This window comes from Phocoena sinus, chromosome 15, assembly GCF_008692025.1.
Source record: "Phocoena sinus isolate mPhoSin1 chromosome 15, mPhoSin1.pri, whole genome shotgun sequence".
NCBI classification, from domain to species: Eukaryota; Metazoa; Chordata; class Mammalia; order Artiodactyla; family Phocoenidae; genus Phocoena; species Phocoena sinus.
In genome coordinates this window covers 11,580,849-11,606,458 of record NC_045777.1, presented here as the reverse complement: position 1 = coordinate 11,606,458, position 25,610 = coordinate 11,580,849, and the positions used below count along the sequence as shown (strand labels likewise).

The following is a 25,610-nucleotide window of genomic DNA, read 5'->3' as shown; positions in this document are numbered from 1 at the left end:
ATAGAGAGGCCAGAAATAAACCCTCATGTATGTAGTCAAAAGATCTTCAACAGGGATGCCAAGATCACTCAATGGGGAAAGGTCAGTCTCCTCAAATGGTACTGGGAAAACTGGATATCCAAATGCAAAAGAACGAAGTTAGACCCTTACCTTACACCATACACAAAACTGAAAACGGATTAAAGGTTCAAATGTAAGACCTAAAACTAAAAAGCTCCTAGAAGAAAACAGAGAGAAGTTTCATGACGTTGGATTTGGCAACAATTTCTTGGATATAACACCAAAAGCATAGGTAACAAAAGCAAAAGTAGAAAAGGGGACCACAGCAAACTTTAAAACTTCTGCACATTCAAGGGATGCCCCTTCTCGGCCACTCAGGCAGCCTCACCCACACCCGCCAGGTCCCTACCCCACTGTGAGAGTCCTCGAGCCACTTTCCCATCCCTCCACCTGCCTCAGCCTCATTCGGAGGCTCCCCAAAGTCAGCGAGCTAAAGGCTGCCCCTGGGAGTCCTAACCTTGAGATTCTCCAGGCACAGGGACTTCTCAGAAGCAAAGTTCTCTCCTGTGACTGAATTTCAGTATCTCTTTCCTTCCTGGCACAGGTCCGGGCTCACCTGGTTCGGCGACCGGACCCCCACACTCGTGCCTTTGCCATCAAAGTGGAGATTCCTATTTCCATGTGCCTTTTCACTTTACACACATCAGCTGGGATTGCCCAGTGAACCTGGCTAAAAGCAGAGCCATGGGGCCAAACAAGCAGTTGGGATTTAGCCATGGCTGCAGCTTGGGTCCTGGTGTTGGTGACTGTGATGCTGGACTTGGCCAGAGCAGGCCCAGTCCCCACGTCCAAGCCCACCACAACCGGGAAGGGCTGCCATATGGGCTGGTTCCAATCTCTGTTGCCAAGGGAGCTGGAGGGCTTCAAGAAAGCCAAGGATGCCTTAGAAGAGTCGCTCTCACTGAAGAACTGGAGCTGCAGCTCTCACCGCTTCCCCAGGACCCGGGACCTGAGGCAGCGGCAGGTGTGGGAGCGCCCTGTGGCCTTGGAGGCAGAGTTAGACCGGACGCTGAAGGTCCTGGGTGCTGTGGCAGACTCGTCCTCGGGGGTCATCCTGGACCAGCCGCTGCACACGCTGCGCCACATCCACTCCGAGCTTCAGGCTTGCATCCCGGCTCGGCCCACAGCAGAATCCCAGCCCCGGGCCGCCTCCACCACTGGCTGTGCCGGCTCCAGGAGGCCACAAAGGAGGAGTCCCAAGGATGTCTCAAGGCCTCTGTCACATTCAACCTCTTCCGCCTCCTCATAAGGGACCTGAGAATTGTTGCCAGTGGAGACCTGCATATCTGAAAACCTGGACCCAGACCTTACTTATGCACTAAACCCCAACCCTGCCTTATTTCCTCTAACGCTTTATTTATGGAGCTGCAGAAGAAATGTTTATTTTTCTACTTTTGTACAACACGTTCAAACAAACAGTAAGAAACTGTAAAAAAAAGAAGAGCCAGCTGCCAATTTTCAGGAGGTTGAGAGAACAGAGGAACGTGATAAACAACAGCAGGGGATGCAATCAGCAAAATGTAGACTCTGGCAAACTAAAGGACAAACTATCCGATTTCTTCAACAAATACATTTCAAGGGAAAAGAAGAGAAAGAGGAAAATGCCCTTCTATAGGGACAGCCTTTAGGATAAATGTGATTTAAAGATCTATCCATTGCAACAACGTGAGACCTTATTTGGGCCCCAACGCAAACACACAGTTTTAAAAGTATGCACTTATAAGACAACTGGACCTGCGAACAGTGACTGGGTATTTGTTACAATTAAGAAACATAAAAATTTAGATGTGATCATGGTATTGTTTTAAAAGTCCTTGTCTTTTAGATACAGGTACTGAAATGTTCACAAGTGAAACAGATGTCTGGAATTTGCTTCTAAGAAACTTAGGAGTGGGGAAAGTGGATGGACAGGCACAGAAAAAAGTCAGATTGGCCAGAAGTTGTTAACCGTTGAGCTGTTGAAGTCCTGCTACATGAGGCATCATTAGAGTAGTCTCACTTCTTTTGTAAATAAAAAGCTTTCCAAGATGAGCAAATGGAAAAAATGTGGTTTAAGCAAGACAGAAGTTTACTTCTCACATATAAAACTCTGAAGGTAGGTGGGGCAGGCCAGGTATGATGGTGGCTTCCTAAGCATCAGGGACCCAGCCTCTTCCAGCTACTCACTGCAGCCCCCTTCACTTGGCCTCTGCCTCAGAGTCTCACATGGCTGCTCCATTCCAGCCAGCGCAGCCAGGGTGGGAAGAACAAGCTTCTTTCTTTGAAGGACATGTCTCAGAAGCCACGCACAGTTATCTTTCCATCCTAGGGACCAGACATAACCGTATGACCATGCCCAGCTGCAGGAGAGGCTGGGAAAGGCAGTCTTTATTCTGGATGGCTAGATGTCTAAAATTTAAGGCTTCTATTACCAAGGGAGAAAGGGTGAGCAGAGACTGGGGTCCAATTGGCAATGTCGTGTGGGGTACAGAGCTGGCAGCAAGGCTAATGTTAATCTTGTACAACTGGTGGGCCTGAGGATGTTTAAATATGCTTGTCATTTACATATACAAATTAAGCAATCTGCTCAGAGTCTCTGCTCCGCTTTAGATACAGGAGTGAGCGTCTGGCTTCCTTTGCTCTCCCAGGCTGGGTGTTCATCTCTAGGAAGCTGCTGTTCCTGGTAGCCAGGATGGCAGTGCCATTTCCTATGCTGTCACTAAAACCAAACCCAGTACCTGGGCCTTGGTCTGGTCCAAGGCCTGGATATTTGCTCAGCCAGTGAATGAGATGGAGAAAACCATTCAGTCTCTTCCCTGACAGCTGAGTGGCTTTGTGGGGTCCAACCCTGCAGAGTGGTCAGCAGGGTGGCACAGACACCCCACAAGTGCATAAAGACAGGATGTCCCAAACCACAGCTGCGCTCATACCACTCTTAAGATTTTTGCAATACATTTTGCTTTTAAGTCAACCATGATTTATTTTTTATTTATTTTTATTGAAGTAGAGTTGATTTACAATGTTATATTAGCTTCAGGAAACTTCATTTTTAAAAACACCTTAAATTGATTTTTAAAGTAATCCCCCATTATGGCCTGCCCTAAATAGAAGGTAACTGAAAACCTAAAATTCTGCCAGAGGTTCTCAGCCTCACTCCTGCTTTCTCTTTGTTAAAGACAAACTCGCATTACACTGACCAGAATCCTCCTTAGGGCATTTAAACGGATCAAAAAAATTTTAAACGGGATTAATTTTTTTCACAACGCCCTTCAATGTTATTTAATTCCTGTCAGGTCACCACCAACAATCACTTCTCCTGGAGTCTGCAGTCTCACTCCTAGGAAACACGGCTGAACTCTGAACACCTTGGTTTCCCCGTTGGTAAGATGGGGATCAGAACAGGATTTACGTTATCTTCTAGGAGGATTGAGACAATTATATGAGATCACGAACGTAAAGTCTCAGCGTATAAAATGCCTGGCTCACAGTATAAGCACTCAAATGCTGGCTGTTATTATTTGTCAGTTTAATGGAGGAAAAAATGTGAGTCCTGTCACTAAAGAACTAAACATGGCTTGAGCAAAAAAAACAAAAACAAAAAAACACCGAAAAACCCAAGCAACCGGACTTCCCTGGTGGCGCAGTGGTTAAGAATCCACCTGCCTGGTTAAGAATGCAGGGGACATGGGTTCAAGCCTTGGTCCAGGAAGACCCCACATGCCACGGAGCAGCTAGGCCCGTGTGCCACAACTACTGAGCCTGCGCTCTAGAGCCCGCGCTCTGCAACAAAAAAAGCCACCGCAACAAGAAGCCTGCGCGCTGCAATGAAGAGTAGCCCTCACTCACCGCAACTAAAGAAAGCCCATGCACAGCAACGAAGAGCATAAATAAATAAATTAAATAAATATTCTTGAAGTTAAATTTGAAAACAAAAAACACCAAGCAACCCAAACTTCAAAGCAGCAGGGAGGAGGGACATAAAACCCCAAACACTTCATTTAACAATGGAAGACACTTTATTTATTTTTTTAAATCATCTCTCAACATTTCAACTCTTGGTAGAAATCAAATGCAAAACATCTGCTTTTTTAAGTTAGCGTGTATTATCTCAGTCACAGCAACCTCATACAATAAGATACACAACGAGGAGCATGGTCACAGCATTTCCTATTCCAGTCCACGAACACAGTATTTCCGTGATGATACACACACTGGCCTTTCTCTTCCAGGACAAGTTAGTTATTCCTACTTTCGTCTGCTGTGTAAGTTACGTGGCATCACGGTTGATTAAAAGAGTTAGCGTAGTGCTAGAGCAGTCTGGAAATGGAAAACTAGAAAACTCAGGACTGGGACTGGCACGGACACTTCTGAAACGTGAAAAGGAAGAACATCAGAGATGAATGCCCCAGAATGGGTGGGTCTTAGTAATAAAGTTGGTTGAAATTCAGCTTTATATACACATTGAATATCTACACGTGATCTACTAGATATATAGAAAAAGAGCCATAGAAGATTTTAAAATCACGCAACTAAGTTGGAAGAACATCAGCAAATTCAGTGGCCTCAGGATTCAGCCAGATTTAAATCTGCTCAAGAGCTGAATACCTCCTTCTATCAGAAAACCAACTGCATGTAAATTCCTACAACATTCTGTACATCACAAACACTTATGGCTAAAATATACTGTTAGTTCACAAGGAAGCAGTTTTATTTTCAAATTCTTGCCCCACTCCTGCTCTGCACCCCAAAAGGAAATCCAGGGTCAGCAATTCACATGAGGAGTTTAAGAGGCCTTCGGGTTTAGGAGCGCTGAGGCTCGGCTAAGAACCTCAGGACACATCTGTCTGATGGGCACACGCCGGCTCCTGCCCACTTTTAGTGCAAAAAGGTCACAAATGTTGCAGAGGAATCCTGGAAACAGGTGAAGAGAAGAGGACTGAGATACAGGGGTGGTGGGAATCCCAAACGATTTTCCTTCTGAATTGAGACTCAAGAAGTTTGGAGTGCAAGGTTCACACTCAGCAAGCGGCAAAGACCAGGCCGGAGATCCACAGGGTGAGGTTCCTGAATGGTCACTAGGTTGTCACAGTCTGCAGGCGCACAGACCTCTCGGCCCGGACTAACCCCCTAAGTGCACACTGGAGGTAGGTGTTAGAAATTTATTGTAGGGAAGACAGTGGCTCTCCACCAACTCAGGGGACATTGTCTCTGTTCCTCCTCTGCCCCTACAATCTCCACTCTACCCTCGGGCTGTGGCAAGTGGAGGATACAAGATGGAAGGGCACGAGCCCCTCCCTTGGAAGACTAAAGAACCCGGGGCATTTTTATAAATAGCTACATTGTTAATGTTTTAACCACTTTGAAACACACAGCAAGTTGAATATTTATTTAAAAATAAATCTCAAAAATATCTATTTACAGTAGAGTAAGAGAGGCATGTGCAAACAACAGAAAGGGGGGAAAAGTCAGTCCCAGTGTGGAAGGTCCACCCTTCAGAGAGCTAGAGCCAACTTCACAAACCCCAAGGCTGAACTGAGCTGTGGAGGCAACAGGATGACATTAAGCGAACCCTGGACTCGGGTCACCTTCGATACGGGGAGAGGCAGTGAAGTTGGGTGGGGGGCTGCCGCCGGGGATCCTCGTGTTTGGGAAAGGGTGGTGGAGGGATGAGCCAGTGGATGAGGCCCGGTGTGGCAGGAGGGCTCATTTCACAAGCCAACAGGCCTCTAGCTCACCACTCCAGGTGGGCGTTCGGAGGGGACCTGGAGGGCCCTTCCCAGTCCAAGTTGGCTTTGCCGTGGGAGCAGTCGGCATGGCAAGAGTCCCAGAGATAGAAATCCTCTTTGAGAGACAAAAACAAAAGAGTGGAACAGGGAGTGATAGCAAAAATGAATCTGAATGCAAGTGCCACCCGTCTCTCTTGCCAGGTGGCAAAGCAGCCATCAGCTGACATATCTGAGTCGATACGGGAACTCCCACGTGGGGCAGCAGGCCACACGATCCCCCCCCACAACCACGTGGTCAAGTGCAGGCCTCTGCTTCTGAGATCAACGTGTTAACGTTTCTTCCCCATGAAACCAGAAAGGTCAGTGGTGTAGCCCTTGTAGCAGGGAGGCGCAAGGTCGAGTCTATCTGTACACGAGATGGGAGAACTGGGCGGACTTGTAGTTCAGCTGGTTGTTGGGCATGAACTTGTGCAGCTCGCTCTTTTTGCAGCAGGGGTCGTAATGGTAGGTGCTGAGGCAGGTGTCGCAGGAGGCTTTCGAACATTGGGTGCAGGTGTTGGCGGCCCCTGGGCGGTCACAGAAGCCACAGCGGGAGGCAGCTGCAGGGGAGGGCTTGGATTTCGAGTGGAGGTGCGGCGGCCGGTCGAGGCCCTGCATCTGGCCTGCATACTTCTCCCGCAGAGATGACCCGTGGGCCAGGCTGTCGTGGGCGGAGGCCTTGCTGGGGAAGCCGCCGGGCTTGGAGGCCGGGGAGCAGGCGAGCAGGCTGTCGCAGCGCTGGCAGAGGGAGGAGCTGCAGGACAGACCGCAGTTTTGGCACTTGGAGAGGGCGGACTCTTTGGCGGGGGGCGAGCGCTTGTGGTAGATGGAGTGGGCGTCATTTCTGACCAGCCAGACATCTGGCCGCAGGGCATCCTGCCTCCGGTACGTGGCCCTGGGCTCCGAGTCTGTGTACAGATCCACATCCTCCTGAGCGGAGAAGTACGTGCCGCGCAGCAAGCCAAGGCCATTGTTGGGGGAGGGGGATGGCAGGTCATCCGCGCTGCCGTGGGGGGAGCTGGACATGGTCAGGAGCGAGGGGGACGGGCGGATGATCTCGTCCTTGAGGTCGTCCCCCAAGTCTGCTGCCACAGGCTCCTTCCGCAGGCTCAACGAGGTCTTCAGGGGCGGCTTCCGGCTCTCCCAGTAATTGTCATAGGTGTCCACCGACCTTGAGGGCTTGGTCACACGGGGCTTGTAGTAGTCCTTGGCTGCCCGCTCGCTGGCCGACTTCTGGAGCACCACGCGGGCCATGGAGGTTGTCAGGTGCTCCCGGCCCTCGGCCCGCCGCCGCAGGGCATCTGAGCAGCCTCGCACGTCCTCCGCGCTGCTCTTGCGCTCGCTCACCACGTCCAGCTCAGAGTAGCCTTTGTCCTTGACTTGGGAGTGGATTTCCAGCATCTGTTCACACTCCACCTTGGCCAGAAAGAGTTCAAAGGAGACCATCTTCACTTGGAGGGTCTCCACCAGCTCTTTGAGCTTGTACGCAGTCCCCAACTCGGGCACGTAGCCCATGTAATTCAGGATGGCTCGGATGTCCTCTTCCAGTAATGTGGACTTGACGTAATAAACAAAGGGGCCCGTGTAGGTCTAGGGGAAGGAAGGGGGGTAGAAAAAGAGAGGTGGGTGTTTCTCTCTGAGGCACACAACGAACGGAGCCTGCATCAGAGCGTATCCCATCAAGTCTGAACCGGAACACGCAGGGAGAGGAAGGGGGAGTGATCTCCACGGCAGTGTCTCACTGCGGAAGGCAGAGGCTAATGCTTCCCGACAGCTCGGCGCACGGGTCTGAGGGAAATGACGCAGCGCTCCTTTTTCCAGCGTAGGGAACAAAGCCACTAGCTCTCTATGTGGGGTGCAGCGGCTCTGCTCCTTGAGGAAGAGCAGGCACAACACCCATGAGCAATGAGAATATTCCTTTCTGGCATTTCTACAAAGGTTTGAAGCATACGTTAGGCTTAGCCTGACTTGGTGGAAACTCTCCTGAGCCATCACTGCCTTTGGAATGATTCAGAATTCTGTCTCGAGTTCATCCTCCTCCCCGCTCTCTGCTTTCCTCCGCTTGCGTGGACACCTGCAGCAGCCTCCTAACGGTCTCCCCGGCCGACTCTTGCCCCTCTACAATCTCTCTCCCGTACAGCAACCAGGATTCTTTTCCAATGTAAACCTGATCCTGGCACTGCCTGCTTCCCTGCCCACTTAGAATGAATTCCAGCCCTCTGCCCTGGGCTCCAAGGCCCTGCACAACCGGGTACTGCCCACCTTTCCAACCTCAGTTTCAGATGTGAGCTGCCAGGGGTGGGCAGCCAGTTAAGAGATGACACCAGGCAGAGGGGCCAGGTGGGGAGCCATAGGAGCAGTTCTGGTTGTTATCTCAAAGGCAGTGGGGAACCTGGGGGGGCCCGCGAGCAGAGGAAGGATGTGATTAGATGGGCACAGACCCTCTCAAGATGGACTGGAAGGGGCAAGAAGGGAGAAGGGAGACCAGTGTGGAGAGCCTGTCCCTAGACCTTACCTTGATGCTTCTGAATTCCTTCTTCCACGGGTAGAGAAAAAGGTTGACACCCACCGTTTCGAGCACACTGAAGGCACAGTGCAGAGCCCGCAGACTGGAGGAGCTCAGTGAGCGCAGAGAGCTCTCCACCACCTCATAGAACTGGATCAGCCGGAATCGATAAAAGGGATCCACCTTGTGCAGGCTGAGCAGGGTCGAGGCTGCCACCCGCAGGGACTCATCACTGCCAGGCCGCTGCTTGCTGGGGGTGGTGTCCACTTTGCCTTCATGGAACTGCACGTACTTCCGAAATAAGTCATCCTTATATTTTGCATCCATTGAACTGGGCTTCCCCATCCGATCCGATCCAGGGACAGGGGCTACCTTATTTCCTCCATGGCTTCTGAGTTAGCGGCAGGGACATTGCTAAAAGAATTGACATGTCGCCTGCCTGGACCAGCAGAGTGCTCTGCAACAGGAAGAATAAGCAGCACATCATTCCTTGAAATGGTCCACGTCCCAGCTTGTAGCAGCTGAGGCCAAACAAAAAACAGCTGTCCTGAGCTACACCGGGCACCACCAACCCCTGGCCCTCAACACATTTAGTGAATAGGTACACCATGTTGTAGTGGAAACAAGACAGATAAGGTCCTTGACTTTGCTGAGCTCACAAATGAAAAATATGATTGGGGCACCTAACCTGGTTTCATGGGGATGGGGGATGGTTAAAAAGCCCCTGAGAAAGTGACCGTTAGACCCAAAGGATGAAGCGTCGGCAGGGAGGAAGGCCCTGAGCTAACACTATCAGCACTTACTACCTGCCAGGTGCCTACATGGAGTAACTCATTCCGTCTTCTTAAACAACTCGAGGAGATAGGCACTGCTGTTATCCCCATTTTACAAATGTGAAAACTGAGACATGAAGACATCAAGAAACTTGCCCAAAGTTACAGGACTATTAAGAAGCAGAGCTGAGATCAGAGGCCAGGCAGGCTGGCTCCCAAGTCTGTCCCCTTAACCACCACACCCCGCTTTCCTGAGGCGGGAAGGAGCCTGGCATGTGAACACAAAGAAGGCTAGTGTGGCTGAAGCAGAGAGAGGAGGGGAGTCACAGGAGATGAAGCTGCTGGCAGAAGCAGGATCCTGATCCCCAAGGTCTCAAAGAGTTGTACATTTTATTCAAAGAGCCAAGTGAAGCCCCTGAACAGTTCAAAGCAAGGGGAAGAGGGACACGATCATATCTGCAATTTTTTTAAAAAAGACCACTTTGGGGCTTCCCTGGTGGCGCAGTGGTTGAGAGTCTGCCTGCCGATGCCGGGGACACCGGTTCGTGCCCCGGTCTGGGAAGATCCCACTTGCCGCAGAGCGGCTGGGCCCGTGAGCCATGGCCGCTGAGCCTGCGCGTCCGGAGCCTGTGCTCCGCAACGGGAGAGGCCACAGCAGTGAGAGGCCCACGTACTGCGAGAAGAAGAAAAAAAAAAAAGACCACTTTGGCTGCTGAGTCCTGGAGAGTGCCTTTATCCATCTTTGGTTTTTTTGTTTGTTTTTTTGGGCCATGCCACATGTGGGATCTTAATTCTCAGACCAGGGATCAAACCCATGCCCCCTGCAGTGGAAGCGTGTAATCCTAACCATGGACCGCCAGGGAATTCCATATCCGACTTTTACAGTCCGCTGTTGGGAGAGGAAAGGACATTCTGAGCTGGGAGACACAGGATTTATACACTCTTGCTGTCTCCTTGGCCACCTGTTAGTAGAACATGTACAGATCCATCAGAATTCTTGGTGTTACGATGCTGGGAGCAAATCTGGATTCATGAAGGGACCTGCCAGGCCAGGGGAGGCAACACAGCATCAGGGTTACAAACAGATTGCAAAGCTGGACCGCCTGGGTGTGAACCCTGGATCTGCTTTTCTAGGTTACTTGGGCAAACTACTCAACCTGGGCCTCAGTTTTCTCATCTGAAAAAGGGGGTTAATAATAGCACTTATAGTCCAGAGTTGGTGGAAGGATTATATGCAATAATTATAGAAAGCTCTTCAGAATGCCAGCTCAAAGTAAGCCCTTGATACACACAAGCAGACATTTCTGGTGTCTGAAGGTGCTAGACCCTCCAAGCATCCTCAAGGATGCTTGTAAGATCAGAGTGATGCAAATATCTCCGACTGGGGGGTGGACATGCATTTTCCCACTCGCCCGTCCTACCTTTCCTGACCACAAGCTCATGGGTGCAGGGATTGCGACCAAATGACTCAGTAAGGGTCACAGTGACAGAGCAGGTTACATGCTTCATAAACACCTGCTGCCTGAGTGAAGGGTGGGGTCCTGCAGGCTGTGGGAAATGTTGAGGGACCAAAAAGAAGCCATGGTGGGATGGGACGGACCTGTGGAGTCCTTTAGCAGATCTGAGTTCAGCTCAGAAGTTCTAAGGGCCTACGAGCCTGGCAACTATCAGGAAGTCAATAAAATCACCCATGTCTCAATGAGCCACTCCTCTGGCTTCTCCACAGTTTTGGGGAGACACCCAGGGGTCTTAACTGTGGGGTGAGGGGTAAGACATGCAGGAGAATTAGGGACACAGAGAGGTCACCTTCTCCCACCCACTGCCCTGCCAAGGAAGCCCAAGGCTTCAGGAACAAATAGAACAAATAGGCCTGAGGAGCACACAAGGCAAACAAATCCATTTGGGATCAAATTCTACCTCCTGACCAACGTCTCTGTGGTCCTCAGAGCAGTCTTTCCCTTCCCTCTTAAGGTCCACCCACAAAGACCGTTCTGTCTGCTCCTCAAACACATCAAGCCCATTTCTACCTCAAGACCTTTTTTTTTTTTTAAAAGGCCAGGTAACCTTTTTGTTTTGTTTTAATTCATTTATGTGTTTTTGGCTGCATTGGATCTTCGTTGTTGGGTCTTCGTTTCTGCGCGCGAGCTTCCTCTAGTTGCAGCGAGCGGGGGCTACTCTTCGTTGCATTGCGCGGGTTTCTCACCGCGGTGGCTTCTCTTGTTGCAGAGCTCGGGCTCTAGGCATGCAGGCTTCAGTAGTTGTGGCTCGCGGGCCCTAGAGAGCAAACTCAGTAGTTGTGGCACACGGGCTTAGTTGCTCCACGGCATGTGGGGTCTTCCCAGACCAGGGCTCGAACCCATGTCCCCTGCATTGGCAGGTGGATTCTCCACCACCAGGGAAGTCCCTACCTCAGGGCTCTGCACAGGTTGTTCCTTCTGCATGTTCTTCCTTTGATTCCTCCCGTCGCTGGCTCACTCTCATCATTCAGGTCTCAGCTCAAATGTCATCCCTCCGAGGCTCTCCCTGACAACCTCAGCTCAGTAAATCCCACTTGCCCTGTCCCTCGTTATTGCGTTACCCTGGGGTAATCACCATTTGAAATTACCAACTTTATTCATTTACTAGCTTCCTCTCTGTCTCCCGCCAATACCCAGCAAGCTCCACGAAGGCAAGGATGGTGTCTGTTTGGCTCACCATGGTGCCTAACACAGCTCCTGGCACACAGTAGGTGTTTGATAAAACAGGCGAAATGATGCTTCACTTTCTCATTTAGCTCTCCCCAGAATTCTGGGAGACCAGCAAGAGCGAGAAGAAACCGAGGCTCCATGACATGACGTGCTGTCTATAGCTCAGTGTTAGGAAAAGGTGGACCCCAGATTCCACTGGCCTTATGACATGAAACCTGTGGACCTCCCACCACCCCATGATTCCCGAGCTCTACAAGCACGCAGCACCTACCCTGTGCCGGGCCCTAGGCTGGGTGCAGTGGGGGGAATGTGGGGTGGGTAGGGGACAGTAGGGAACAGAAGCTGAGAAGAAAAAGCTCTGCCCTGAATTCTACTTGAAAGGGCTTACTGCCCAGTATCAAAGTATGTATGTTCTCTTAAAAAATAAAATTGTATTACAACCTGAGAGAAGACATCACTGTCCTTGCTAAAAAAAACCCATATACATATACCATTTTTTATTTATCCAAAAGAAGCTTTCATCCAGCCTCTGGCCCCAGGGACTGTTTTTTAGTACACCTGAGAACAATTTAAACAGGGACATCAAGTCTCCTAAACACTGCTGTGATTTTTCTCCAAGGAAGTCAGCCTTCAGCCAATAGAGACTGATTTTTTTTTTTTTTTTTTTTTTTTTTTTTTTTGCGGTACGCGGGCCTCTCACCATTGCGGACTTTCCCTCTGCGGAGCACAGGCTCCGGACGCGCAGGCCCAGCGGCCACGGCTCACGGGCCCAGCCGCTCCGCGGCACGTGGGATCCTCCCAAACCGGGGCACGAACCCGCGTCCCCTGCATCGGCAGGCGGACTCTCAACCACCGCACCACCAGGGAAGCCTGATTTTTTTTTTTTTTAAACAAAGTCAGCTGCCCTCAAGCTCAGCGTCTGCTGCTCTGTAATCACACCACAGTCCACACCCTTGTTTATGGCTGGCAGAGAAACAAGGAAAAGGGATCCAAATAGCCCAGTTGGTATTCAAAGTCCCAAAGTCAAGGATAGGAAACCCATCTAAGAAAAATCTTGAACCAACCTAGGTAGGTGAGGAAACAGGTGAAAGAAAATGAATGCTAAAAGATAATTAAGGCAAGGAGAGAAGGAAACTAACAATTATTGAAGTCCTACTATGTGCTAAGCATTGGGCTTTCCACTTTAACTGCATCACCCAGTTTAATCCTCACAATTCTACGAGGAAACAGACCAAGGCTCAGCCATTAAACAACCTGCCCAACACAGCTTGAATGGGTCAGAGCTGAAATCTGAACTTGGGTTGACCGGCCCTGCAGCCTGTGCTTTTTCTCATTTATCTCACTCATTTATTGTTACCATTAGTACCATTCACCAAGGGATTAGTACATAGGGCCCTTTGCTAAGTGCTCTGTGAAAATCAACGAAATCCACACAACAACCCCAGGGTTAAAAAAGAAAAAACTGAGGCTCAGAGGGGCCAAGTCGCTTGCCCTAAGTCACAAGGCTAGGAAGAAGTGGCTCTGAGATCTGAACCTAGGTCTGAGGCCAAAACCCTGCCTCAAGCTCTGAGCTGTGCTGCTTTTAGGCAAAGCTGTCCTGCTGCTGGACAGCTCTTCTTGAAAGGGCTCAACTAAGTCAGAACGCCCTATGGCAGGGCCAGCAGAGTTGAGTTCTAAAAATTCCTGTAGTAGCAAAATTCACATCTTCTCACACGGGCTGGAAGAGCCACAAATCTATTTATGACGTAAGCTCAAGGGCCAAGAGGAGAGGCGACCAGAGCCGGGCCAGTGGTAGAGCAGCTGACATCATCCCTCCTGAATTCATTCCTGAGAATACAGGCTGCATTGTAGCTGGTGTCTCTTCTGAGCATAGAGCCAGCAATTTATTCCTAGCACTCTGCAAAAACAACAAAAAACACGCTCTCTGCAAAAACAGCGTGGTTACAGGAGACCAAGACAGCCTGGTGACAGAAGCCATTAATTTCTCCAAGCAACCCAAGGATTGGAACGCCAAGACGTGCCAGTGGGGCGGAAAGAAAAAAAAAAAATGGCACCGTGAACGTCCCTAACAGAATCAGACGGGTGCCCAGAGCCAACAGGCCTGGTCAGCACTTCCTGCACCCATAATCCGGGTCCCCAAGCAATGAAGAGAGAGATATTGCAGTCAGGGAAGTGGTAGATTTTAATTATTATTTTTTAAACATCTCAAAGGAAAGCTATATCTCTTTAAAACCTCACTAAACGGAATTGAAATGATTCTGGATAGCAAAGCATGAGCTTGGCTTTACCTCAGCTGGCCCATTCAAGCAGAAACATTCTCCAAGCAGCATTTGAAGGCGCCCCCTCCCTGCACAGACAGAAGCTATTTTGGGCCCGGCATCGCCCCAGTCCACAGGTTTATGTATCCCTGGTCTAGCTTCAAGAGGCTCAGAGTTTCCCTGGCCTCCAAACAGCAGCAAGGGGAGCGCAGAACAACCCCCTCCACCTCCGCACCCCAATCCTCTGCATTCATCCCCAGCCCGAGGCCCCTGAGACACATCCTAGGCAACCTTCCACTGGCTGTGAAGCGCCAGAGGGTCCCCACACCCCAACCCAGTTCCAGAGAGATTCAGAGAAAGGGTTTCCAAACCTCTGAAAATAATCTCAGCGATGCTGAAATTGGGCTTCCCCAGTGGCAGCTGCGACTCGCAGAGGGGCTCTGAAGCAAGGAGGTTCCCCTCCCTGCAGGGGACAGAAGCTGGCGACTGCTATTCCCAGCCTGATAATTCCAACAACCTCTGAGTGCGACATCAGTTGTGAAAAACACCCTAGTCCCAAACTCGGGCTCTCCCCACGGGTCTGTGAATTAATTAACAGCAGCTATCATTTACTGGACGCCTGCTGTATGCCTGAGACTGTGCTTCGCATGCATCTTACTTCATCCCCACCACGGCCCTAGTAGGCAGGTTCACTCCACATTTAACCGATCAGGCAACTGAGGCTCAGAGACGAAGTGACTTGCCCAAGGTCACACAGTGAGTACAAACCCCAGTATGCCGCCAGAGCGTGAGCTGGGGACCACTGCGCGGTAACTGCCTGACGGTGGAATCGGGGTGTCCTCCTGCCGTGTTAGTCGCTGTAGAGGGGGTATTCCTCCTGAGCTGCCCTTAGCCATCCTGGGGGAGTGGGGATCCTGAGAATTAAATGGGCCCCCGGAGCGCCGAAAAGACGGGCCCGCCCGTCGCCCCCGCAGGCCGCGAAGGGACCCCGCTCCCAGGCCGGCAGAGCCCCGCCTAACCGGGGGGCCCCCTCCGCCGGGGAAAGCCCCAGAGGCCTTTTCCGCCCACGGCCGCCCCGCACTCACCCCGGCACTGCCACCGAGGACGCCCCGGCCGAGGGGAGCAAGAAGGAGCCTCGGCCGCCGCCGGAGCCAGGCCCGGCTGGGCTCTCGCAGCTCCGGCCGACTGCAGGGGACAGAGACCAGTAGCCCGGGGCCACGGCAACCCGGAAACACTCAACCAGGAAGTGACGTCTCTCGGAGGCGGGTCCAAAGGGAGGCCCGGCCGCGGCTACGCCCTGGGCTGGGGTGAGGCCGTTGCTCGCTGGCGGTGGAAGAAGAAGCGGGAGGCAGAAGAGTGAGCAGAGAGGCCGCGGAATCCCGCTTTGAGGCCTAAAGGCCCACTGCCTCTGCTGGGGCTGTGACCCGGAAATAAACATGCCGGAAGTGACGCACGCCCTCGGTCACAGGATGGCGGCTGGCCGGGTTGTCATGGGAACCGGTCTGTAGTCTGGAGATGGTAGCTCGGAGCTGCGATCTCAGACTGAGCGACCCGCGGCCTCCTCCTCCCCTTGTCGAGATGATCTGCGAGCTGGGCTCCCGATCGCGCCTGACCAGAAGCTGACAATTGGATCCCTCACCCCCATTTTACAGGTGGAAATACCAGAGACTTAAAAAGAGCAAGTGAAGTGCCCAGTATCACGTGAGCCTGAATCCAGACTTGAGAGGACTGTTGATGTTACAGGCTGTTTAGTGAGGGTTCCAGCTTTGCCTTTGCAACTTACCAGCTGCAGGACCTTAGGCTAGTTACTTAACTTCTCTGAGCCTCAGCTTTTTCACCTGTAAGATGCAATAATAATATACCGCCTCCTGAGATTCATGTGAGAATGAAGTGAGTATGGAAACAGCTTATTACAGTAGTGGGCATATAGTAATAATCTAAATACACTTTGTTTTTAAAATCTGGTTAAGTTGGGAATTCCCTGGCGGCCTAGTGGTTAGGACTCGGCGCTTTCACTGCCGTCGGCAAGGGTTCAATCCCTGGTGGGGGAACTAAGATCCCGCAAGCCCTGCCGTGGGGCCAGAAATAAATAAATAAATAAAATAATAGAATCTGGTTAAGTTAAAGGAAATGACTTCTCTCAGCCCTCAACTTCCTTGAATGGAAACCAGGGTTGGGGAAGACCAAACCAAATATTGCCTCCTTGCTTTGTGACCTCACCAGACACCTGCAATGTAAACTACACTGGCATAGATTCTGGTGGCTTGTCACTTCACTTCATAGATTTGCCTCCCACCCACCACATTGACCGTGAACTCTGCTATTGTGGTTCACCACTCACTGAATCCCTAGTGCTTGCAAAGTGCCTAGCACATACTCAAGACTTTGTTGAACATATTTACCATTGAACCACTCATTCTATCTCTCTAACTTACCCCAGACTCAGAGCCCACTCCATGCCAAGTTCTCTTTCTCCAACATGGTCTTGGCTGTCTGTACCTACCATACTCTTCCTCCCCTCTAGCCTCTATGCCTCTATATGCTGTTTCCTGGGTTTGAATGTTCTTCCTTTCGCCTCTTCCCTTCCTTGTTTTCTTGGCTTCCAGCCCCAGCTCAGTCCGCACATCCTTTCTGAAGCTTTCTCTGATTTCTCCAGGCAAAGACCCACCTTCCTCTTGTTTCCCACCCCATAACACTGTCTTTCAATATTTTTTCTCAGCTCTTACTATAAATAAGTATATATACATATATATATATGTATATATATATACATATATATATACATATATATATATGTATATATATATATATATATATATATATATGCTTAAACCTGACACCCCCCACCAGACCTGGAGCTTCTTATTTATCTGTGTTTCCTGTGAGCTCTGCACATGATCAGAAGGTGCCCAACAGATGTTGCTTGATTGCAGGATTCTCTCTCAGCCTTGGGGTCCCCAGCTAAAGTCAGTGGGTCTTGTCTCAGGAGTCAATGACATAATACATGGGAGAGCATTTGGAGAACCAGCAACCAGCTATTCAAACAGCAATAATTACTGTATTTAGTTGTTGCTGTCTGAGCATCACTTAAGGTCTTCGTATACTTCAGCTATTATCAGCTCATGTTTAAGCTTCTCTCTTAATCACCTGTAAGGTGATGGTGTTTACAGGAATTCCAGCTGAGAAGAACTGTCCTACCCAAACCCTCTGCCTTTGCAACAACTCAAAACTGTCCTTTGGAAACTGTTATAAGACTGCATGAGGCTGCTAATAAGTCCCTTCCAGCTCTGTGGTTCTGTGACAGCAAAAAAGAAAACAGATTTTTAAGAAGGCTTTACCAGTAGGAAACCCTGGCCATTGATTCTCGGTGACATTTTGTATCAGAAAAATACCAAAGTCTCTGAAGGGAGCCATGTTTCTCATCTTTTAGACAGGGCTGGAGGTCTGCGAGTTCTCTGCTTGGTGACATGGAATCACGGGAGCATCCTTTTCAGATTTTATTACATAATGATTAGCAGATTATGTAACAGTCATGTAACAATGATTAGGCACCTCTACTTTCTAAAAGCCAACAACATGAACCATCTACCTACTTCTTTCTATTTTTTAGTGTTTTTTTTTTTAAATCACAAAAGTAATGCATGAATTCTAATGACACAGACGTGTAGAGCAAAAAATGAAAAAAAAAAAAAGCAATGGGGCTTCCCTGGTGGTGCAGTGGTTGAGAGTCCGCCTGCCGATGCAGGGGACGCGGGTTCATGCCCCGGTCCGGGAAGATCCCACATGCCGTGGAGCGGCTGGGCCCGTGAGCCATGGCCGCTGAGCCTGCGCGTCCGGAGCCTGTGTCCCGCAACGGGAGAGGCCACAACAGTGAGAGGCCCGCGTACCGCAAAATAAATAAATAAATATATAAATAAAAGCAAGCCTATGACCCATCAATTTGATTTATTGTAATCTACCAGAGAAAAAGCATAAGTGCACAAGGAGACCTGTTGCATCATTGTTTGTAATGCAAAAACAAAACCCAGAAACATTCTAAATGTCCATCAAGGGAATGGTGTAGCCATACTAATGACTACTATGTATCACTTAAAAAGGATAATGTAAACCTACATAACTCTGCAAGACATATTTTGGAAGGAAAAAAGAGAGACATACCCTGAAATGGAAAACAAAACATCAGCTGATACTATATATTTTCTAAGGGTGCGTATGTATGTATGTGTATGTATGAAGCCAACTGTGGACAATAATGCAAATACAGATCATGTTTTTTATATCACTCTACAAATACATATTATATGATTTTTATTAATATCTTTCTCCCCTAGAAGTCAGTTAGCTCTGTGAGGACAAAACTAGTATACCTGTTTTGCTCACAATTATATTACTACTACCTGCCATACTACACTACTACTAGTAGCACACCCATTAGAGAGCATTTGTTTCCAACTGAAATTTTCATTGAATACCTACAATGTGCCAGGATTGATGTTCGATTTAGGGGACAGAGACAGATACAGCCCTTGCCCTCAAGGAGCATACAGCCTCCTTATCAGAAAGAGAATATTAAGGGACTTCCCTGCTGGCACAGTGGTTAAGACTCCACACTCCCAATGCAGGGGGCCCGGGTTCAATCCCTGGTCAGGGAACTAGATCCCACATGCATGCCACAACTAAGAGTTTGCATGCCACAACTAAGGAGCTCGCCTGCCACAACTAAGACCTGGCACAGCCAAATAAATAAAATAAATAACTATTTTTAAAATGAGAGAATATTAATAAATTAGGAGTAGGATGAACTAAAAACCAGTGATTCAGGATAGAAGGTGGCGAATGTTATGAGAGGGATAGAGAGCTTAGAGAATGGAGAAGTGACATCTGAGATGACAAACTGGGGACAGCCTTAAGGAGGAGGTGGCATTTGCACTGGGCTTTGAGTGACTTGAACATGTAAGCATGTCCAGCTTTCCTTCCAGCTGGAGGGAAGAAAGCAATAAAAAGTAAGGACTGGAAATTGAAACTCAACTGCCTACAAGCATATAAGGTAGGCATAACTAGTACTAGAGTACTATCATCTCATACTATATAGTACCAGAAATTAGTAGTAATGTAATACAACATAGTACCTGGCTCACAGTAGGCATTCAATAAATACTTCAGTGAGAAAATGAAAATTATTGAACCCCTACCATCCTCCAGCTGATTGTTGCCAATTTCCCAGCTGATCATGATCAGATATTCAGGTTTCTGAATTTTTAAGTGAAATTTTGCAATTATAAACACTATATGTAGATATACTTCCTAGTTCTGTCTACTGAGTGAGCCTATGAGAAATGACACCACTGTTAGAAAAAAAAAAGGCGGGGGGGAATTCCCTGGCGGTCCAGTGATTAGGACTCCCTGGTCCCACTGCAGGGGCACAGGTTCCATCCCTGGTTGGGGAGCTAAGATCCCACAAGCCATGCGATATGGCAAAAAAAAAAAAAAAGGAAAGAAAGAAAGAAAGAAATGACACCACTGTAGCAATAAGCACTGACCACCCATATCTTGCTTTCTAAATACCATTCTCCACTAAAATGAACCAAGCCTTGGAGAAACAACTGATTGTCAGAGCTGGGGCAGGGAAATTACAATGTGGGGCTGGCACATCTTATTGAGCCGGAAAGTAAGGAAGTACCAAAAGAATAATGGGACTTGTGAAAAGAAGCCAAAAGGCCTGAGTTCAGATCCCAGTTCTGCCAATTTCCAACTATATGTGACTTTGGACAAGCTAGTTACCTCACTGGGCCTCAGTTTCCTTATCAGCAAAATGGGGTTAATAGAACTAACTACCCCCAAGGATTGGATGAGCTAATACAGGTGCCAGTGCGGAGTGATAGTTCAACACAAGCTAGCTAGGATTATTTTTGACTCAGACTCGTGGGGCTTGCTAGGCTGGGGTGTACAGTAGGCCTCAGATGTTTGGGCAACGTGGTTGTGCTTGATGTCATTCTGCTCAATCCTGGTCACCTTGCATTTATGCTGTTCAGAAGAGTAGAATTTATAATATCCAAAATATATAAAGAACTCCCCAAAAAATAAAGAACTCCTACAATTCAACAACAAAAAGACAATTCAATTTAGGGACTTCCCTGGTGGTCCAGTGGTTAAGACTCCGAGCTTCCACTGCAGGGGGCACAGGTTTGATCCCTGGTTGGGGAACTAGGATCCCACATGATGCAGGGCGTGGACAAAAAAAAAAGACAACCCAATTTAAAAATGGACAAAAGACTGGAATAGATATTTGGAATAGATATTTCTCCAAAGAATACAGACAAATGGCTAATAAGCACATGAAAAGACACTCAACATCATTAGCCATTAGGGAATGCAAATCAAAACCACAATGAGATACAACTTCACACCTACTAGGATGGCTATAATTAAAAAAAAAAGAAAAGAAAAATAACAAGCGTTGGCAAGGATGTGGAGAAACTGGAAAACTTGTACCTTGCTGGTTGGAATGAAAAATGGTGCAGCTGCTGTGGAAAACAGTTTGGTAGTTCTTGAAAAGTTAAAAAGAATTACCATGTGACCTAGCAATTCTAGTCCTAGGTATATACCCAAAATAATTGAAAACATGGACTTGAGTAGAATATTGTTCACTAATATTCATAGCAGTATTATTCACAATAGCCAAAAGGTGAAAACAACCCAAGTGTCCATCAACAGATGAGTGGATATACAAAATATGGTATATCCATACAATGGAATATTATTCAGCCATAAAAAGGAATGAAGTTTAGACACACGCTACACCATGGATTAACCTTGAAAACATTATGCTAAGTGAAAGAAGCCAGTCACAGAAGGACAAATATCATGTGATTGCACTTACATGAAATGCCTATTGAAGGCAAATTCAAAGAGACAGGGACTTCCCTGGTGGCACAGTGGTTGAGAGTCTGCCTGACATTGCAGGGGACGTGGGTTCAATCCCTGGTCTGGGAAGATCCCACATGCTGCAGAGCAACAAAGCCCATGCACCACAGCTACTGAGCCCATGCTCTAGAGTCTGCATGCCACAACTACAGAGCCCATGTGCTGCAATTACTGAAGCCCGTGCGCCTATAGCCCATGCTCCGCAACAAGAGAGGCCACCGCAATAAGCCTGTGCACCACAATGAAGAGTAGCCCCTGCTCGCCGCAATTAGAGAAAGCCAGCGCACAGCAGCAAAGACCCAACGCAGCCAAAAAAAAAAAAAAACAACCAAAGGACAGAAAGTAGATTAGACATTACCAGGAGCAACCATAATATCCATTTTTCAGTTTTAGTTCTTATCAGATCTTGCTGACCCTTGATATAATACAAATTGTAAAATGCTGTGCAAAAGCAATGAGCTGGTGGAGTGACTGATGAACTGCAATTTTCTGGAAGCAGCCTTTTTACGTGGTCATCCCCCGTGTCTTTCCTGTTTATATCCAAATCATTCTCTGCCATAATTCCAACACCTATCAGGATACCTGACACCTAGAAGTTATTGGTTAAATAGACATTTGTTTATTATTTATTTATTTATTTGTTTTTGGCTGCATTGGGTCTTCGTTGCTGTGCACGGGCTTTCTCTAGTTGCGGCGAGCGGGGGCTACTCTTCGTTGTGGTGCGCGGGATTCTCATTGCAGTGGTTTCTTTTGTTGCAGAGCACGGGTTCTAGGCGCACAGGCTTCAGTAGTTGTGGCACGCGGGCTTAGTTGCTCCGCAGCATGTGGGATCTTCCCAGACCAAGGCTCGAACCCGTGTCCCCTGCATTGGCAGGTGGATTCTTAACCACCGTGCTACCAGGGAAGTCCCTAAATAGACATTTACATGCCAGTGTCACTCATGATAAAACTCCTTGCAATCCGAGACTACGTCCTTTTTTTCCCCAGTCTTTTTTTTTTTTTTGTCTTTTTGGTTTTTACTTCCATGCTAAGTACAGTAAGCCATACAGGTAGGGGCAGTAAACATTTAAGGAACTGTAAAGAACAAGGGAAGCCATGATCACCTAGTTGAGCCAGGCCAGGTGAGCCTGTGAGATACTCCTACGCCCCCTAGTGGTTCCGATGGGAATTCCTCCTGGCTCTCTTACCAGTTTGGTAATCTTTTTTTTTTTTTTTTTTTTTAAGGTTTTATTTTAGGGTTTCCCTAGTGGCGCAGTGGTTGAGAGTCCGCCTGCCGATGCAGGGGACACGGGTTCGTGCCCCGGTCCGGGAAGATCCCACATGCCGCGGAGCGGCTGGGCCTGTGAGCCATGGCCGCTGAGCCTGTGTGTCCGGAGCTTGTGCTCCGCAACGGGAGAGGCCACACAGTGAGAGGCCCGCGTACCACAAAAACAAAAACAAAACAAAACAAAAAGTAACGCGTGAACTTGAGAGAAAAGTTTAGACAATACAATAGGGAAGAGAATGACAAGTAAGTCTTGCTCCAGGCCCAGAACCTAGGCCCCAGGCCCTCAGTTTCACTTCCTGATAATAGCCACTTGTACTAGATTCTCTGGAATCCTTCCAGTAGGGTAATCAACTCATCCTGCTCTGCCTGGGACTCTCCCAGCTTTAGCACTGAAAGCCTCACATCCTGGGAAACCCCTCAGCCCCAGGCAAATTGGGATAGTTGGTCACCCTACCTCCCAGAGACATCTGTTCATCGTACACAAACATATACACATATTATTTGCATTACTCAGCATCCTGGTGTTATTTTAATCAAAACTATATTTCAAACATCATTCCTTATCAGCTGTATATTCATTTAACGAATACTTATGGAGTTACCTACCATGCTCTAGGTACTGTTTTAGAAGCTGAATATACAGTAGTAAACAAAATGGGCAAAAATCCCTTTCCTCATGGAGTTAACATACCAGTAATGATATCTGTTGTATTAATCACTTTGCTATTATGACCAATGCTGTCCTGGACATTTGTGTGTATGTATCTTTCCTACATGCCAGTGTGAGTTGGTCTATAGCAGCACCGTCCACAGAACTTTCTGTGATGACGGAAATGTCCTCTATCTGCTGTGTCCAGTATATAACCACTAGCTATGTGGGCTATTGAGCTCTAAAAATATGACTAGTGAGCCTGAAGAATTGAATTTTTAATTTTGTTTTTTAATTTAAATTTTTAAATGTAAATAGCCACAGTATTGGATGATGCGAGTCTGTGGGAGAAAGTCCTAAAAATAGAAAAGATAAATCAAAAGATGTGTGCTCTTGTAAATTGGATAATTATAGGCAAATCGCCCACGAAGAGGTTGTATTAGTTATTCGTTGCTGTATAACAAAAGACCACAAGCTTAGCAGCTTAAGCAACACACATTATGTCACAGTTTCTGTGGGCAAGAAGTGTGGGCAAGAAGTGTGGGCATGGTGGGACTGGATCATGGCATAACAAAAGATTACAGGAGCATATTTCCCATTGATTTTCCTTAGGATCACTATTTAGTTGAATAATTTTTTAAACCATCTATCGCCACCCGCCTACCTCACTGCCTATTAGAGACCATGTCTTTCTCCCTCACACCATATCCCCGGCACTGGAGGGCCCAGCACACAGTAGGCCCACAGGGACTCTTTGTTGCCTGAATGAATGAGTCTCCCTTGGCAGTAGAAATCAAGTTTGCGAAGCCTTTGAGCAGGACCCCTTCCCCACTCCAGGCTCTCATCAGAACCCCAAGAGGGTCTTAGATGATGTAGGCCATCTGAGAGAGGCTGCCAAAAACTAAAGAGGAAGAGATGATTGTGGGAAACATTTTCCTCAAGAACATTAAGGGAAAATGGGAGGAGAAAGATCCATTCATTTGACACACATTATTAGGTTGATTGTTTTTGAAAAACAGCCAGTGTGATTGTGGGGAATGAGGGAGGGCTGGCAATACATTTGCAAGCTAAGAAAGGGAGAGTGGGGACATTTTCACGGAGAATGCCCAGAAAAAACAGGAAGGGATATTGCACATTTAGTCTAGTCTCAGCATTGACCGGGGCTGGGGTTGGGGGCCGGGGGTGGGGGGTGGGGGCGTATAATGTAGGTTAGTGGTTCTCAAAGTACAGTCCTGTCCAGCAGTGGCTGCATCACCTGGAAAAAATGTTAGAAATGCAAATCCTCAGGCCACACCCTAGATTTACTGACCTGCCGAATCAGGAACTCTGGGGATCTGCCCCAGCAAATCTTGTTTTCAGAAGCCCTCCAGGTGACTCTGATACACGTAAGAGTTTGAGAACGACTGGCACTCTTAAATGCACAGGTACCAAAGCCAGACTGCATGGGTTCAAATCCTCACTCCGGTTTTCCATCTGTGTTAAAAGGTAATTTAATCTCTCTGTGATTCGATTTGCATAGTTGTAAAATGTGAGTGGTAGAACCTAAGTCACAGCTTGCTCTGAGGATTCATTCATGGAAAGTGCTTAGAATAATAAGCACACAAAGAGTTCACTATTAATATAGTATTATTTCAATCCTGTCCTCCTGTCTCTGTGACTAAGTGTACGAGCTCATGGAAAGTTCATTTCAAGAGCCCAAACTGGAGGCACTCAGTGGATTTGAAGCCCGGGTCTGAGACTCCCCTGCCCTCACCGTCCTCCCCGCTCTCAGCACAGGGTCTGGTGGCAGCTAGAAAGCCAACACAAAGGCTTATAAATACCCACAACACACCTCTGCCCCCACTAAAGCACCCCCATCCCTGGAGAGGAGAAAGGGCACTTTTGGCTGGGAAGAGGTCAGATGCACAGGTGCCTGGCATAGGAACAAGAAAAAGAAATGGTAAAACATAAGCATTGGCCCTCTAGGGTTGCTGCCTACCTGCCAGGTTATTCGTTTGTGAAAAGATGCCCACATGGCAAGCTAAAAATAATCCTCCTGCTGCCAGCAGGTCAAACAAAATCAACCCAGAGGACTGAGAATGGGACAAATGAGGCGCAAATTTGCATTCAATTAATCTGGCTTAGCAGACGTGGTTTATTTGTCCTGTGCAGACTCCTTACTGTGAGGGCTTTGTGGCCTTTCAGGGTGGAGTTTAATTGATCATTGACTTTCCTGGTTAAGAAAACCACACAGACTTGTTAGCAGAGCCTGCCTTTTAAAAAGATATAGCTTTTGTTAAGTAGGCTATATACAAGAGCCAATTTGGTGCAGTGAAAAGTGGAGAAAGTTGAGATTCAAAACATCTGGGTTTTAGGCCTGCTCCTTTCAGGATTGAGGTTTAGTCTCTCTCTTCAAACCCGAGGCTCCCCATCTTATACAGAGCTGGAGCTGGACCCCATGGCCAGGAGGCATGTGGACACAATTTTAAATAGTTTGACTCTAAGGGAGATAGAGATTACTTCTGCTTTCACTAGGAAGTCTCAGTGTGGTGGTAGTCTGTCTTCAGCACCTCTCTACTCATGCTTAATCTCCCTTTTCAGCGGCAACAGTATCCAGCATGAATTTATAAGATTGTATTGTTTCCATTGTATTTTTCCAGTGTCCTGTAGAAATGTGGTACTGATTTTCTATTTGTAGCTTGGGAGTGATAACAGATCTCCCTTTAAAATTTGTTTGCTGAAGTTTAAAAAAAGAACAACTCG

The 25,610-nt window shown here is 48.1% G+C and overlaps 2 protein-coding genes across 4 annotated transcripts; one reads left to right on the top strand and one right to left on the bottom strand.

Moving 5' to 3' along the window:
- The first annotated feature begins 775 nt into the window (after positions 1–775).
- On the top strand, positions 776–1,350 carry LOC116740656 (interferon lambda-1-like). The gene is given in 2 exon segments (XM_032606453.1): positions 776–1,199; positions 1,202–1,350. Coding segments are annotated over 2 exon segments (573 nt in total).
- A 2,686-nt stretch (positions 1,351–4,036) lies between these two features.
- On the bottom strand, positions 4,037–15,438 carry SPATA2 (spermatogenesis associated 2). Of its 3 annotated transcripts, none has more exons than XM_032606462.1 (3): positions 15,114–15,438; positions 8,320–8,767; positions 4,037–7,394 (listed from the first exon to the last, which is right to left on the bottom strand). In XM_032606462.1, exons 2-3 carry the CDS (start codon positions 8,653–8,655, stop codon positions 6,168–6,170), a joined length of 1,563 nt encoding a protein of 520 aa, XP_032462353.1. In that variant the 5' UTR covers positions 8,656–8,767; positions 15,114–15,438; the 3' UTR covers positions 4,037–6,167. The 3 variants fall into 3 exon arrangements, with proteins under 3 accessions (XP_032462353.1, XP_032462355.1, XP_032462354.1); XM_032606464.1 differs by having other exon boundaries at positions 8,374–8,767; positions 15,114–15,379; XM_032606463.1 differs by lacking the exon at positions 15,114–15,438 and adding an exon at positions 14,797–15,066.
- Positions 15,439–25,610: the final 10,172 nt, after the last annotated feature.